Source organism: Salarias fasciatus, chromosome 18 (assembly GCF_902148845.1).
Source record: "Salarias fasciatus chromosome 18, fSalaFa1.1, whole genome shotgun sequence".
NCBI lineage: Eukaryota > Metazoa > Chordata > Actinopteri > Blenniiformes > Blenniidae > Salarias > Salarias fasciatus.
Genome location: NC_043762.1, coordinates 17,846,812 through 17,860,012, shown reverse-complemented (window position 1 = coordinate 17,860,012; position 13,201 = coordinate 17,846,812). Strand labels below are relative to the sequence as shown.

Below are 13,201 nucleotides of genomic sequence, written 5' to 3'. Positions count from 1 at the left end.
ATTGCCTCCTCACTCTCTCTGTCATTCTTGAACAGCTTGAAGTACCTGAGGAAGATGAAAAGAAAATTAAAGAAAACGTGAGGACATAAATGTAGAACAACGTATAAACTGTCAAAATAGCAATATTTTGATGATGTGATATCAGCTCATTTTCAGACAAAAAAGTCTGTATGACTTTCGAGTTTAGCATTCAAGCTAGCATTTGGGATGACAGAAACAGATTTATAAATGCAGAGTTGGAATTTAAAGTGTTTATGTCATTCTTTTACATTGTAATTTTTCACACTAAATTCTCTGAATTTTCTTCAAATGTAGGACACTAGAGGCTCCTCTTTAACAATTTTTGATGGGAAACCTGCAACAGAACACTTCCAAGATTTTTAAAGCAGAACTCATGGAGTCAGCACCTACCTCTCTGTCTCTGCTCTCATTCTTTCAGGGTTATTAGCAATGTAGGGCAGCAGCCTCAGGTAGTTACTGGCTCTGAAGACATTCGGTGGGTAGTACCCTCCCGGGTTTTTGAGAAACAAATTGGGAATAGGTCCCGAATCTGGCACAAATTCTCCCTTGACCTGTTTAGCGAGAGAATCAAACAGAATAGCCAGCGACAGGGCCACGACCCCGACACCACCAAGAGTGACCCTGCCCTCCCTGCCGAAGGTGGTTCTCAGGCTCTGGCTGAATTCCTCCAGCTGCTTCGGTGTCAAGGAGCTCTGCACTGCTGCGTAGTGGTTCCTCAGGTGATGTGACGAGTTGATGGACAGCATGTTGTTTAAATGAGGGCTGGGGTTGTAGTTTGGAAACGGACAGATGTCTCGAGCAACAGAAGCCAGAAGTGCTACGTCCTCAGCTGGACATATTATATTTCCCATCCTGATGTCTGTCTGTTAGAGGAGATCTGTCGATGAAAGGCTGAAACACTGCTTCCTTTGCCCGTTTCTGGTAGGCAATGCCGAGGCTTTGCGGATGAAGTGATTTATAGGAAATGTGATCAACAAGTGCCGCCTGGTTACTTATTAACTTGTTTTGAAAGAGGTCATCGTCTCAGCGACCACGGTCAGGAGTTTATCTCCTCAGCTCGACATCAAAATGTGGAACTCTTCATTTGTTTCTGACAAGAATATTTAATTGTTCCATCGACTGTGTGGAAATTATTTCAATGTGAACGCTGAATTCATAAAATAAATTCATGTAATTACAGATTTGATTTGATTTTCTTTGTCTTTCTAAAATGTGTGGCTGTGACTTTATCTTGTGTTAATATTTTACATCTTCATCTTGCCAGTTTTTTTTTTTTAATTTATATAACACACTGAGGGACTGTGTTCAACGAACAAATTTAAGCCTTTATTAAGCTACTTTCTTTCCCTTTGTCCTGGCTGCACCACCACAGCACACTGATTATTGGGCCACATGTCCAGAGCACCTCAAATTTCTTATATCTTACACATATTTTCTGTTTTCCTGAACAATAATTAAAAAAAAAAATCTTTCTGTATGTGTTTAATGTATTGTTTGGCAAAAGTGCATCATGTTGTCTATTAAATAGCAAGAAGTCAGCAGGTTTGTCACTTATTTAAACACATCTCTTATTAATTCTGTCAGACTAAAATTAATCATGGACTCTTCAACCATCGTCAAAGGTTTCAAAATTATGAAACGAGGAGGAATGTTGCTGGAAGTCTCTGTAGTCGCCATGAGAGGGCAGCAGATACAAGTTTTAAACGCAACGTACCATCAACGCTGATGATGAAAATGCATTTCCCAAATTACACAATATTTTAAAGCCATGGGAAATGGCCTTAATATAAAGCTGCCTTCCTTATCATTGAGTCGCTGACAAGAGTACAGTAGATGTTGCACTGAAGGCCATTCGAGACATGGTGATGGTGTCAAACCAAGTCACCAATTCACAAACACAATTCAATGCTCAGTGTGAATTTCGGAATGTTGGGATCCTAAAGTAATATTTCGAGGAGCTTCCAGCTGTATGAAGAATGCGAAGAGCATCAATGTCACCATCTTTACCTCAGTCTACTGAATCTAGCAGAATTACTGAATTGATCATCAGCAGCCTGCGATTTATCTAATTTTCGCAAGCAATATGGGGTACTTACACAGAACATTCAGGAGAATGAAAGAGAACCCCAATTATTTAAACAGAAAAAGTAAAGCCGAACTGTTTATTTCGGCTGTGGATGTATGTTTGCATGTTTACTATTTTTGTTTGTAATGCCAAGAAAGACAGTAAAGCCGAGAAGTTCTTCATCTTGTCCTGATGTGCAGACAGAACGGAGCATGTCCGAGCAGAGGACTCAAAGCCAGAGAGCATAAATACACATATCCATGCAGACAGACCGCAAACTCCCACAAATGTCCGTGTGTGTGTGTGTGTGTGTTGCAGGAGATGAATCAGTGCTTTGTGGTTGTGTCACAGGAAGACTCCGGGCCACCCTGCTGGCTGTTGCAACTCCTGCTGCCATTCTCCGAATCTGCAAGGCAAAAATAAAACCTGATGCAAGGCCCAGAGTGAAGGAAATAAAAAGAATTGGTGAACAATACTGAAGAAAAAAAAGCTGGAAACAGCAGAGTGGGCTGCTCTCATAACATCGGTTTGTCTTCATGTCACTGCCAGGGAGATCAGGTGGGCTCTGCCGTGTGTGTGTGCGTCAAGCTGCAGCACGCAGGGGCCGTGCGTGCGTGCGTGCGTGCATGGTAAGAACCTGAGAGTGGGTTGTAGGGGGGCGTGGTCCGTTTCGGTTGTACGTTGCTAAGCGCAAACTTGGCATATAAGCGCAAAATGAGGCGCAGTCCCGCGCTGCCTGCAGCGGGCTGAGGAATTCAGCAGGTACCTATATATTCATCAGTGCGCGCGCTGCGCTCAGTGGATGTGGAGCCTGGCGGAGGTCCTGCGCGCTTTCCGTGTGATGGATGGATGGATGTAAAGCCTCCCTGGTTCGGATTCTGCAGTAACTCGCTTTATCATCGGGACGATCACACCTGAGAGGAACTTTGGAGGTAACCTCGAGTCTGTCGTTCTCACAGTATCGTTTAATCTATTTTTCCTGTAGTGTCTTAAGATATTCTCAATGCCGTTTTTCAAATTTGGCTTCAAAAACTATTAAGTTAAAATATTCCATCACTTTTGCGGTGCGTTCTCTTCTTTTCTTACCTGATAAATTGCAGGAGTAGGAGGAGAGCATGTGGGTTTAAGCCGTGCAGGAACTCGGGCATGCGCACTGAATCCTCTGCTCTCGAACATAAAGTGTGAAAAGTCAGTTTACACTGGTCCCACTGTGTGTGTGGATGCAGTGACCCGCAGATGCACTCAGACCGCCGAATGCTGCATTAGATTTACTGTTTGATGTGAAGAGTCCCTATAATTAAAGCATTATTAGACTAAGACAGAGGGGGGATTCAGCCTACCTGTGGGCTCCTCTTTTTTTTTATAAATTCTCCAGTGTATGCATGAAGGGGGCAGAGTTCAACTGACACATTGATTTAAATGTTAACATTTAATCTGCATTTGCAGATTTGTTTTATAGTAGAGTGGAAATCTTTGCATGCGAGCCTTGTCCTCACATGTAGGCTGAGGAAGGCTTATAACCCACCCAAGAATTCATTCACCTTTCTGCCTCTGTGTTGTGCTCTGTAGGTTGAACGGAGAAAGACTCGTCCTCACTGCATCATTAGTCTTTCATCACCATGAAGAGCCTTCTGTCCTTTTCCTGCTGGATTAGAGCTGCAAGCTTGATCTTGTGCTTTACTCACACCGTGTTGGCCATGGTGCTCACCAACTCCACACGCCTGGAGTCCATCCTGGACAAGTACCGGAACAAGGATGAGGAGTGGTGGAGGGGGAGGTCAAGGGGCAAGCGAGCCATCAGCGAAGGAGACATGCACCTGATTCTGGATCTGCATAATAAGCTGCGTGGTCAGGTTCATCCTCCCGCTTCAAATATGGAGTACATGGTGAGTGCTGAGGACAACGCTGTGGTATTTCAGGTCAAATCATCAGATTTCACTTGTTTGCCTCCAACTAACATTGTTCAAATATACTGTGCTTCAGGCAATGTCAGTGTTGAGAACTGTAAATGTAGAAAATGTTTGATGGGTAAAGACCATCAGAAAAATACATCCACCAAGGGTAGGTTTTCATTTATAATTCACAAAATACGTTAGAATAACCTAGGCCCACCTTTTGGTTTGTGAGAGTAGCAGACATTGGAGCTAGCTCTCTTATTACTAGAATTTGCAAGAATTGGAATAAAGTTTTCAATCTCAGATTTGAAATTTTAAAGTTTTTGCAGAATAAATTCCAATTTTGCAACAGGCGCTCATGAAAAGTATTTGTAATTACTCATTTGGGCATTTCCAGGCTTCTTCAAAAACTGTGTAAATAATTTTGACTTCTTTGGACCTAAAAAAAGAGGCAACACTTGAGGCTGTGGTTATTTAAACATTAATATAGTGTCATTTTACTGGTCGAGCCTATACGTGAGAAAATATTGGGAGGTGTGAGGCCACTGAACTAAAGTGAGTGTGACAACCCTTGATCCAAAGAATATACACATTCCTCAGAGTATTGTCATTACATAAGTAAATTAGCCAAATGAATATATGTATTTTGTACAATGTAAATGATCAGGATGTGAATTGCTACTGGGAATCTATCCCCTCTTTGTTCAAGACAATCTTCTGCTGAATCGTTTCTATTGGAAGCATCATTTTGCTCTCCTCATAATTTTTTCCTCATTACATGTCACATTTGAATAGCTTTTAGTTTTGAAAAGTACATGTGAGTGCTAATTCCCTATTACAAGGTTTTAGATGGTGCAGTGTTATTTATTTATTTATTTATTTATTTATTTATTTATTTATTTACAAATTGCACCATTAACTAGCAGCATCTCCTCAGGCTCCTATATTAATGTTGGTCCCCAATATGATTGAACAGTTGTATTTCAAGTAAAATCGTAAGTGATACTTGAATAGAGTTGATGCCAGCAGGCCTCATTATAGCTGGAAAATTCAATACTCACAGGCCAAAATCAGAAGTCCATTCATTGTACTACCATGCACATCAGTCACATCTATTGAAAGCTGGATTTGCATAAATAGTAATGTAATGTTCATGCGTGAACCTCTTGTTTCAATGACACCATATGTAATAATATTGGTGAGTGAGTGTGTGCGTTGATGTCCATGTAGGACACTTCATAGAGGGTCACCTGCTCCTCATGCAGAATCGCAATGGGTGGATTGACCTGAAAGGCTCTGTCAGGTGAAGATGCTTTTTTGTTCCTGCCTTTCAGCTCTGTCAGCTAAAGTCATCAGATTAGAGGGCAAAAAAAAAAAGGGAGAGAGAAAAGTACATCTGTAAGCCAAAGCCACTGCTGGCAACCTCCAGCCACGAACTCCTGCTCGCCCGCCCTCGCTGACCCTGGCTCAGATCCAGCTTTCACCCCCGCAGTGTTGTCCTGCCCTCTGCCTCAACCGTCCTGCCCCTCCTTCCTCTCGTCCGTGCTCTGCCTTCCCCTCCTCTATCGCTCCATTCTCTCTTCTCTTTTTCTTGTTGCCTCACTCATTTGTTCACTTGATCTTCAGTCTTTGCAGTAGGGTTTTTTTTTTGTTCACTCTCTACTTTGCCTCCTCTCTCCATCCATCTCACCTCATTCAAACCTCAGCCGAGGCCAATGTTATCTTTTATTTGATCCTCCACGCGTCTCATTTTGGGTGCCACAGCAGCAAATCTATTTCAAACATCTCGGCCTCGCCGTTTGAAGTGCGGGTCACGGTTGTGCGAATGTATGTTATGTACACTAATCCAGTGTTTCTTTAGCAAGGGATACTATTACTGATGATAATGATGTGGCCAAGTATTTGGTTTTCAGATTGCAGGATTTGGAGGCCGAAAAAGCTGCACCTCCATCGCAGCTTTGACTCTCTAATTTCATCCCAAAACTATTCAGCAAATGCTTTAAAACTCTGCTTGTGTCTGTTAATCAAAAGCATGTCGCTTCTTGCTCAGCATATCTTAAGAAATACAGACACCTATAAAGAATCCCATAATCATCACCACTTTCCACACTGAGGCCGAATTGCAAGCGTTGACGTCCACGGTTTTTGCTCGCTTTGAAAACTGAGAACCTGGGGACGGCGTCTTGTTTTCTCCTACAGTCGTTTTCATTACAGCGCTGTGCTCCCTGTGCTCATTCTGAATCTGCTGCTGTAAGGAATGCAGAACTTGCACTTAACTCCGTAGCCGAGGTGGTCTTGGCAGATGGGTGGAAGACGGGTCTGTATTTTGGAAACTTAATGCTCCCTGGAATGCAAAAAGGAGATTGGTAGTTGTTACAGTGACCTCTCTCCAAAGGCGGGCGGGCAGGCAGTCCATCTTCCCGTCTGCTGGATAATTCAAGGGGAAGAATAACAAGAACATAGAGAGAATAATAAGCTGGAGGAGACCATTAGATTCTTCTGTAGATTGTTTGTAGTAAAAGCTTCGTGCTGAACTCAAATTTCATTATACATAAAGATATAGTGACACATGGGTGTGTGGGTTGGATGTGAGGCTCTGTGAGCTATAGATGAACGAGGATTTGTGAGGCGTTGTCCGTGCACTTTTAAAGACAAAAGTGTTTAAATTATTCTGAAGGCAAATATTTTCTTTTAACACACTGTTACAAGCAGCGTGTAGAGATGTAGTAATCATTTTGAGAAGGAAATTAGTTTGTAAGACCTTCTCTTGGTTGTTTTTTAAATTAAAAGTTGTGAAAAGTGACTTTTAAACTGTGACGGCTTTCAAGATCTAAAAACAAGTCTGAGTCAGATTGCCACAATATCCAGAACATTATATTCCTCATTTTACAGGTTTTGCTGTAAAACTTAAACTCATTAATCCCTTTGTCAGATGTCATCACACTTAGTAATGATTCCTAAACACTCAGCAGAACTTCCCTTTACCCTCATGTGATGTAAGTTCACCCCAGCTGAACCCTTCAAGGAACTGACAGCTGATGAGCTCTTGTTTTTTTTCTCCTGGTGACTGATACATTTCCTGCATTCTTCACTTAAATTTGAAGAAAAATTCAATAAAAATGCAATGCATGCTGAGAATTCTGTTCCAACATCGGCGACCCAGTGTAACGGCCGTGGAAAAATACAGTATCACATAGCAAACATGAAGGAGTTCTCTGCTTTGGTATCTTGACCACAGTTGAATTGTGGCCAATGGACTAAGAAGTGAAAATATCACCATTCCAATCAGCCCTGAACAGTAAGCAGCACCACTGTGAATGGGCAACAGTGTGCACACTGTGCTTGACTGACGCTGGGCATATGGAACGCATTATGGTGGTCAAGCAGAGCAGTTACAACCCTACACTTAAGCATTATCCTATTAGTTTTTGGCGTGATAGCTGTAATGCAACTAAACATTATGACAACAGCGCAGCACAGTGCATCTATTCATTCTTCCTCTCCAACAAAGTCAACAGTAAGTTAGCTGTACTGCAACATTTGAGTTACCGGGCCCCGTACACACCGCACGATTTCCTGCGAAGAGGTGGGTGAATAGTTTTCAGGTATTTTGACATCAGTTTTGCTGATTTTAAAGTAAAGATGGCATCAAACCCTAAAACAGAGACTTTCTTTGTTGCTTTCTCTTCTTTTTAAAATGATTATTTCAATTCCCTTTTGTTTGCTTTTCTAACCTCAGGTTGCTTTATTACACCAGAACTTACTGGAAACAAGATATGAAACAACATTATGGAATAGTAGCAGAAAGCTGCAAGTTGATGTGGCTAGCTCTCATGTATGTGACTGTGTGTAAGCGAGTGCAAGTGTGTGTTTAATATGAGAGGCCTAGTTTTGACTATACTGTGTAAAATTTGCGAGTGCCGTGCGTAGAACCGCAGCACTTTCAAGTCCAGAGCAGGTTCATCCTGCTGGTTTGTCCTTATGGTTACTTTCAGGTTGATTGTCATGGACTTTATGGTACTTTGATTGAAGTGAAGAAAATCTGGTAACTGCACAAGAGGTAATGGGATGCAGCTAAAGCCACAGCTATGGTAAGTGGGCACTTAGCATGCTTAAATCAGGAGGGTTATCCAGAGTGGGGTTTCAGGTTTGTAAGCATCTGATCTGGACTCAGAATGTCCCGGATTAACCCACTGCCCAAGCAAAAAACCAGGTACAACAATCAAACATCACCTGTTTATCTTTGAAAGGAACGCTCACCGAACACACACGATCAAAGACAAACAGCTTCTCACACGGCAGCGTCGCCCGGTTGTGTGTTCGTGTGAATGTTCACGCGTATGTACGCTCTCAGGTGTGGGACTATGAGCTGGAGCGGAGCGCCGAGCACTGGGCACACACCTGCCGGTGGGAGCACGGACCGAGCCACATGTTGACGCAGATTGGTCAAAACCTGGGAGCACACTGGGGAAGGTGGGTATGGCTCACATTTTCTTGCACTTGTGCACATTTCTTTCTTCTGTTCTTTCAGTTGGGGTCACCACAGTGGATCACTTGAGCTGCATGTTTGATTTGGCACGGACATGCCAGGCTTTATTATTTAAAACATCTTTAGCAGAAGGAGTTTGATGTTACTCTCTTGAAGATTTAATATAGAGAAATGTGATTAATTTCCTTTTGCAGCTTCATGAAAAGGGTATGATTTGTCTTTGTTTTTCTCTTAAGGGACCGGCCTCCAACGTACCATGTCCAGGCTTGGTATGATGAAGTGAGGTACTACTCCTATCCCTACTCCCAAGAATGTAACCCACACTGTCCATTCAGATGTTCAGGACCTGTGTGCACTCATTACACTCAGGTAACAGCTTTGATTCCCTTTTGTTTGCGAGTAGATATTGAAATTTTCCAAAATGGGTGTAGATGTGTTCAATCACTTTTTTCTTAGTTCAAATAATTCCAGTAAAGTCTCAGTATATTACAGATGTCTTGCAATTGAGATATTTCTCAAGATGTCATCATTTTATTTTATTTTATTATTATTATTTTTTGTGTTGCTCTGTTTAGTTGGTGTGGGCGACCAGTAATCGTATTGGCTGTGCCATCAATGTGTGTTACAACATGAACGTGTGGGGAATGATCTGGGCCAAAGCTGTCTATCTGGTCTGCAACTACTCTCCACCGTAAGTTTTATTCAGTAACAACAAATGTTTAACTCGAGCTGTAATTTTGAAAAGCAAGGATTTCTTTTTGGGTGATACTTGAGGTCTGTCAACATAAGAGTTCATTCAGGAGGAATAGAATTGTCCAGTTGTTTCATTGAGGACTTGTGGTTTCATGATGCTGTATACTCCGATCTGTAGTACATTCAAATGCTAAAATCAAAGAAATAGGAAAGACAATTGAAAACTGCCGCCATCATTTTTAATTGTGATAAAATTATTGCTGGTGTGTGTTTTGTGGTTTTAGGGGTAACTGGTGGGGTCATGCTCCTTATAAATATGGGAGCCCCTGCTCTGCCTGTCCTGCGAGCTATGCGGGAGGCTGCAGGGACAACCTTTGCTATAAAGGTGAGTTTAAGATAAAGTTAAGATTTCCTGGATGATACTGAATTTTACTAGCACATTGTGCGTGCTGCTGCTATTTTCTCAATTAGCAAATTAGTGAAAGGCATCATCTCCTGTGTTTGCAGAGGGAGGTGTTGAGAGGCGTCCAGCTCCCGAGACCGAGGAGAGCAACTACATCGAACCTGAACCTGAGCCGGTGAGGGACCGAGAGCCCGAACCGAGGGCCCAGTCGCCAAACCCCGCACCCAGGGACAATGCTGACAGAAACCAGGTTGTCAGCACAGAGCAGATGTGTAAGGATGCTCCCTCAAAATCACTCACTTACCTATCTGAATTACATTCTTGACATTATAATGAGCTTGTGTTCGTTGTCATTGAAGCCCAACAGGTTGAATGTGACACGAAGTTAAGGGATCAGTGCAAAGGAACAACCTGCAACAGGTAGATCCTGACTGAACTCATAACCAGGCTTTCAAATCAAGTCAAATCGTATGCAGTCGTTGCACTGCTGTCTCTCATTGCAGTGCTTGTGTGTTTTTCCACTGTTCTTTGTTTAAATCCACAGATACGAGTGTCCACCTGGTTGCCTTGATAGGCCTGGAAAAGTAGTTGGCACTGCATATTATGACATGGTAAATGGCTACAAAAGGCAGTCACCAGTTCTGGAGAACTTAATGCATGTTTCATGTAATAAAATAATTTTTTTCTACTGATATTTCAGCAATCTAGTGTGTGTGGAGCTGCGCTACACTCTGGTGTTATTGACAGTGATGGAGGATGGCTGGATGTGACCAGACTGGGCAGAAAACAGCATTTCACAAAGTCATACAAGAATGGTATTCAATCCATTGGGTAGGAATCTGTCTTTGTATGTAATATGGTAATCAAATGGTAATTCTCAGATATTAATCTTGCGATGCATTAATCTTTACCCAGAGAAGATAACTCATTACAGCTTTGTTTCACCTCACAGAAAAAACAGGAGTGCAAATTCCTTTAAAGTAGAGTCAGTTCCAGGTAATAAATACATTTCAACAACCACATTTGGCCATCTACGTGCAGAATCACTGTATGGTTATTTTTTACGCTAATATTTTCTCTGCGTTTGCTCCCAGTCAAGGCAGTGAGATGTGACACCACAGTGGCGCTTTTCTGCCCTTTCAAGAAACCCGTGCGACACTGTCCAAGGTAACGAGGCAGCTTTTCTCTGGTCGGTTCAACTATAAGAGATTCAATGTTTAAACCATGCTGCAGCAGCTACACCATATAGCCACAGAATAATAAAATACATCCATCCAACTCTTACACACACCTTATTCAACTTTTCCTCGTGAGGAACTGGAGCAGATCCCAGATGATAAAATTCAAAAGACACACAAGGAACACGTATTGTTTATTTATCACCAGTTCATGACAGAGTTAATAGAGATTTAGAGAATCATGCTTGCATATGGACGTTCTGTTGGAAATTTAGGGTCACCAATTCACCAAACATAACTGTCTGTGCACTGTGGCAGAAAGCTGGAGCATGCACACATGGAGAACAGGTGAACTTCACAAAAAATGCTCACAAATGGAATTCAGCTGGGGCCTTCTTTCTCTGAGGCTCAATGGCCATGTCTGTTTTTCCCAATATTCTCATAAAAAATAGCAATTACCCTCCTACTTAGCTCTGGTTTTCTTTCTTTCTCCTCTAGGTTATATTGCCCCAGGAACTGTTTGCATGACAGTCAATTCCGAGTCATCGGGACAAAATACTACTCAGATGTAAGTACTTGTATCATTGTTCTTATTTATCCTTCATTTCAGGATTTTACACCGATGCCCTTTCAGATTGTCCAGACATTTGAAAACACTCTGACTGATGGATCTTGTCTTCTCCAGAAATCCAGTATCTGCAGAGCGGCCATCCACGCTGGAGTGATCCAGAATGAGTCCGGAGGTTATCTGGACGTGATGCCAGTGGACAGAAGGAGGCAGTACAGTGGCAGCTATCAGAACGGCATCACATCAGAGAGGTATCGCTGCATGCATTCAAGAAGGAAACGATTCAGTTTGAAATATTCAGTTGATATGCGCAGAACTACACAAATACAGAATTTGAATGTGTATGTTTGATGATCAAAAAAAGCACCTCATGTCAGCAGTCCATTCGTTGCATACAAGACATTTTTACTGACAAACTTGTCATTGCCCCTCTCCCCTACCTTCTTGTTTCAGCCTAATGAACCCCACAGGAGGAAAAGCCTTCAGAGTGTTTGCAGTCATCTGAGAAAAAAAAAAAAAAAGCTCTCAAAGGACAAAGTACCATCCGATGTTCCCACCTCATAAACTCACAAACCCACCCATTATGAACTTCCAGCCTATAATTCACTAAATCAGCGTTGCTGCACTTGGTGCTAAAAGTGGAGCATACCTTGACTCAAGGCTTAGCTTCTATCTTTGGTCTCGGCTGAATCACTGCTTACAAATAGGTCCCCGGCTTTATTTCTCTGCTTAAATCTCTGGAGCTGACCTCAACAAAATGCCGCCGTGTCACCCTTCAGCGGGCATGATGTCCTATCATCATGGTTTCAAAACCACCAGATCTTTCATCATTCCAGTGAAATTGTGTAAAAACCTGGTTTTAGTCATTCAGGGTGTGCTGTATGTTAAGGTTCTGAGACAAACAGTGTGTGTGCAAACTGTCTGTTTTCTGGCTGTTATGGATCAAAAGTCTCCCATCAATCTCCCAAAGCTCAATGATGCATAGTTGAAGGACGAGGCTTGTTTTATTTCCTAAAGAGAAGAATAAGTGATCAGTGATGAATGAAACTTGAAATAAGTATGAATCTTAAACTGTTTTGCGTACCGGTAGGGTCGTCATAATCAGAAAACACTTCATTTTTTTATATCACCGGGTTTTACTACCATGAAGTTATTACAACCTATGAAAATTATTAAGGGACTTCAGCTGTTTTGGTGGAACTCAACATGGCAAATAGCATTTTCACTGCTTCAATTTGTCCTATACTGAATCTGGTTTGGGCCTCTCTATGTTGTATATTTGATCATGATGGTAATATTTAGTACAGTTTAGCAACAGTGCAGGCAGTTAAGATACACTTGTATATTTTTGTATATATTATATTTTGTACATAGTTATTGAAGTGCTTGCTAAATGTTGATTTACACTTTATCCAGCCCGACACATCAGACAAATAAAATATGGCCAAACAGTCTCTGCATGCAACGCGTGTTTCTCACACAGGCTTTCATTTGATTTAAAGGCTAATTTCACCGTGACGTTAGAGTGTTCATGTTTTGTACATATTGTGCGTGTAATATATATTTTTTAACTTTATGCTGCATTTTCCAGCTTTACTTTATACATTTACTGTATGTAACGGAACCCTGGCTGGCCAGGTATGTGCATGGCAGAATTATGATTAAAATACTTATGACTTTTCACAGAGGGGTTTTTTTTTTCTGTGTCATTTGTTCCCACCTTAGATTTTTAGCCTGTTCTTTTAGCTCAGGATAAAAGTCTGGGAAAATATGTAAGTATAGTGATTTAGCAAAGACTGTCAGCGGTTAAATCCCACTAACCTCAAGTTAAAGGCTTGAATCTGCTCTTTAGTTTACATTGTATTACATTACACTTGTTTTTCAAGTTT

General features: G+C 41.7%; 1 protein-coding gene across 1 annotated transcript; it reads left to right on the top strand.

The window, feature by feature from the left end:
• Positions 1-2,812: 2,812 nt before the first annotated feature.
• crispld1b (cysteine-rich secretory protein LCCL domain containing 1b) lies at positions 2,813-11,833 on the top strand. Its single transcript, XM_030114891.1, has 15 exons — positions 2,813-3,018; positions 3,656-3,972; positions 8,336-8,454; positions 8,707-8,839; positions 9,046-9,161; positions 9,448-9,548; positions 9,671-9,838; positions 9,926-9,986; positions 10,111-10,177; positions 10,267-10,397; positions 10,519-10,562; positions 10,661-10,733; positions 11,243-11,312; positions 11,430-11,563; positions 11,766-11,833. The coding sequence occupies exons 2-15, from the start codon at positions 3,706-3,708 to the stop codon at positions 11,815-11,817; spliced, it is 1,536 nt and encodes a 511-aa protein (XP_029970751.1). The 5' UTR covers positions 2,813-3,018; positions 3,656-3,705; the 3' UTR covers positions 11,818-11,833.
• The last annotated feature ends 1,368 nt before the right edge of the window (positions 11,834-13,201 follow it).

Bases quoted from the DNA above. Each gene is read 5' to 3' on its own strand.
- crispld1b (XM_030114891.1), top strand. From the start codon at position 3,706: ATGAAGAGCCTTCTGTCCTTTTCCTGCTGGATTAGAGCTGCAAGCTTG. The intron at 10,734-11,242 runs GTAACGAGGCAG...TTTCTCCTCTAG, and splicing joins CCCGTGCGACACTGTCCAAG to GTTATATTGCCCCAGGAACT. The intron at 11,564-11,765 runs GTATCGCTGCAT...TTCTTGTTTCAG, and splicing joins AACGGCATCACATCAGAGAG to CCTAATGAACCCCACAGGAG.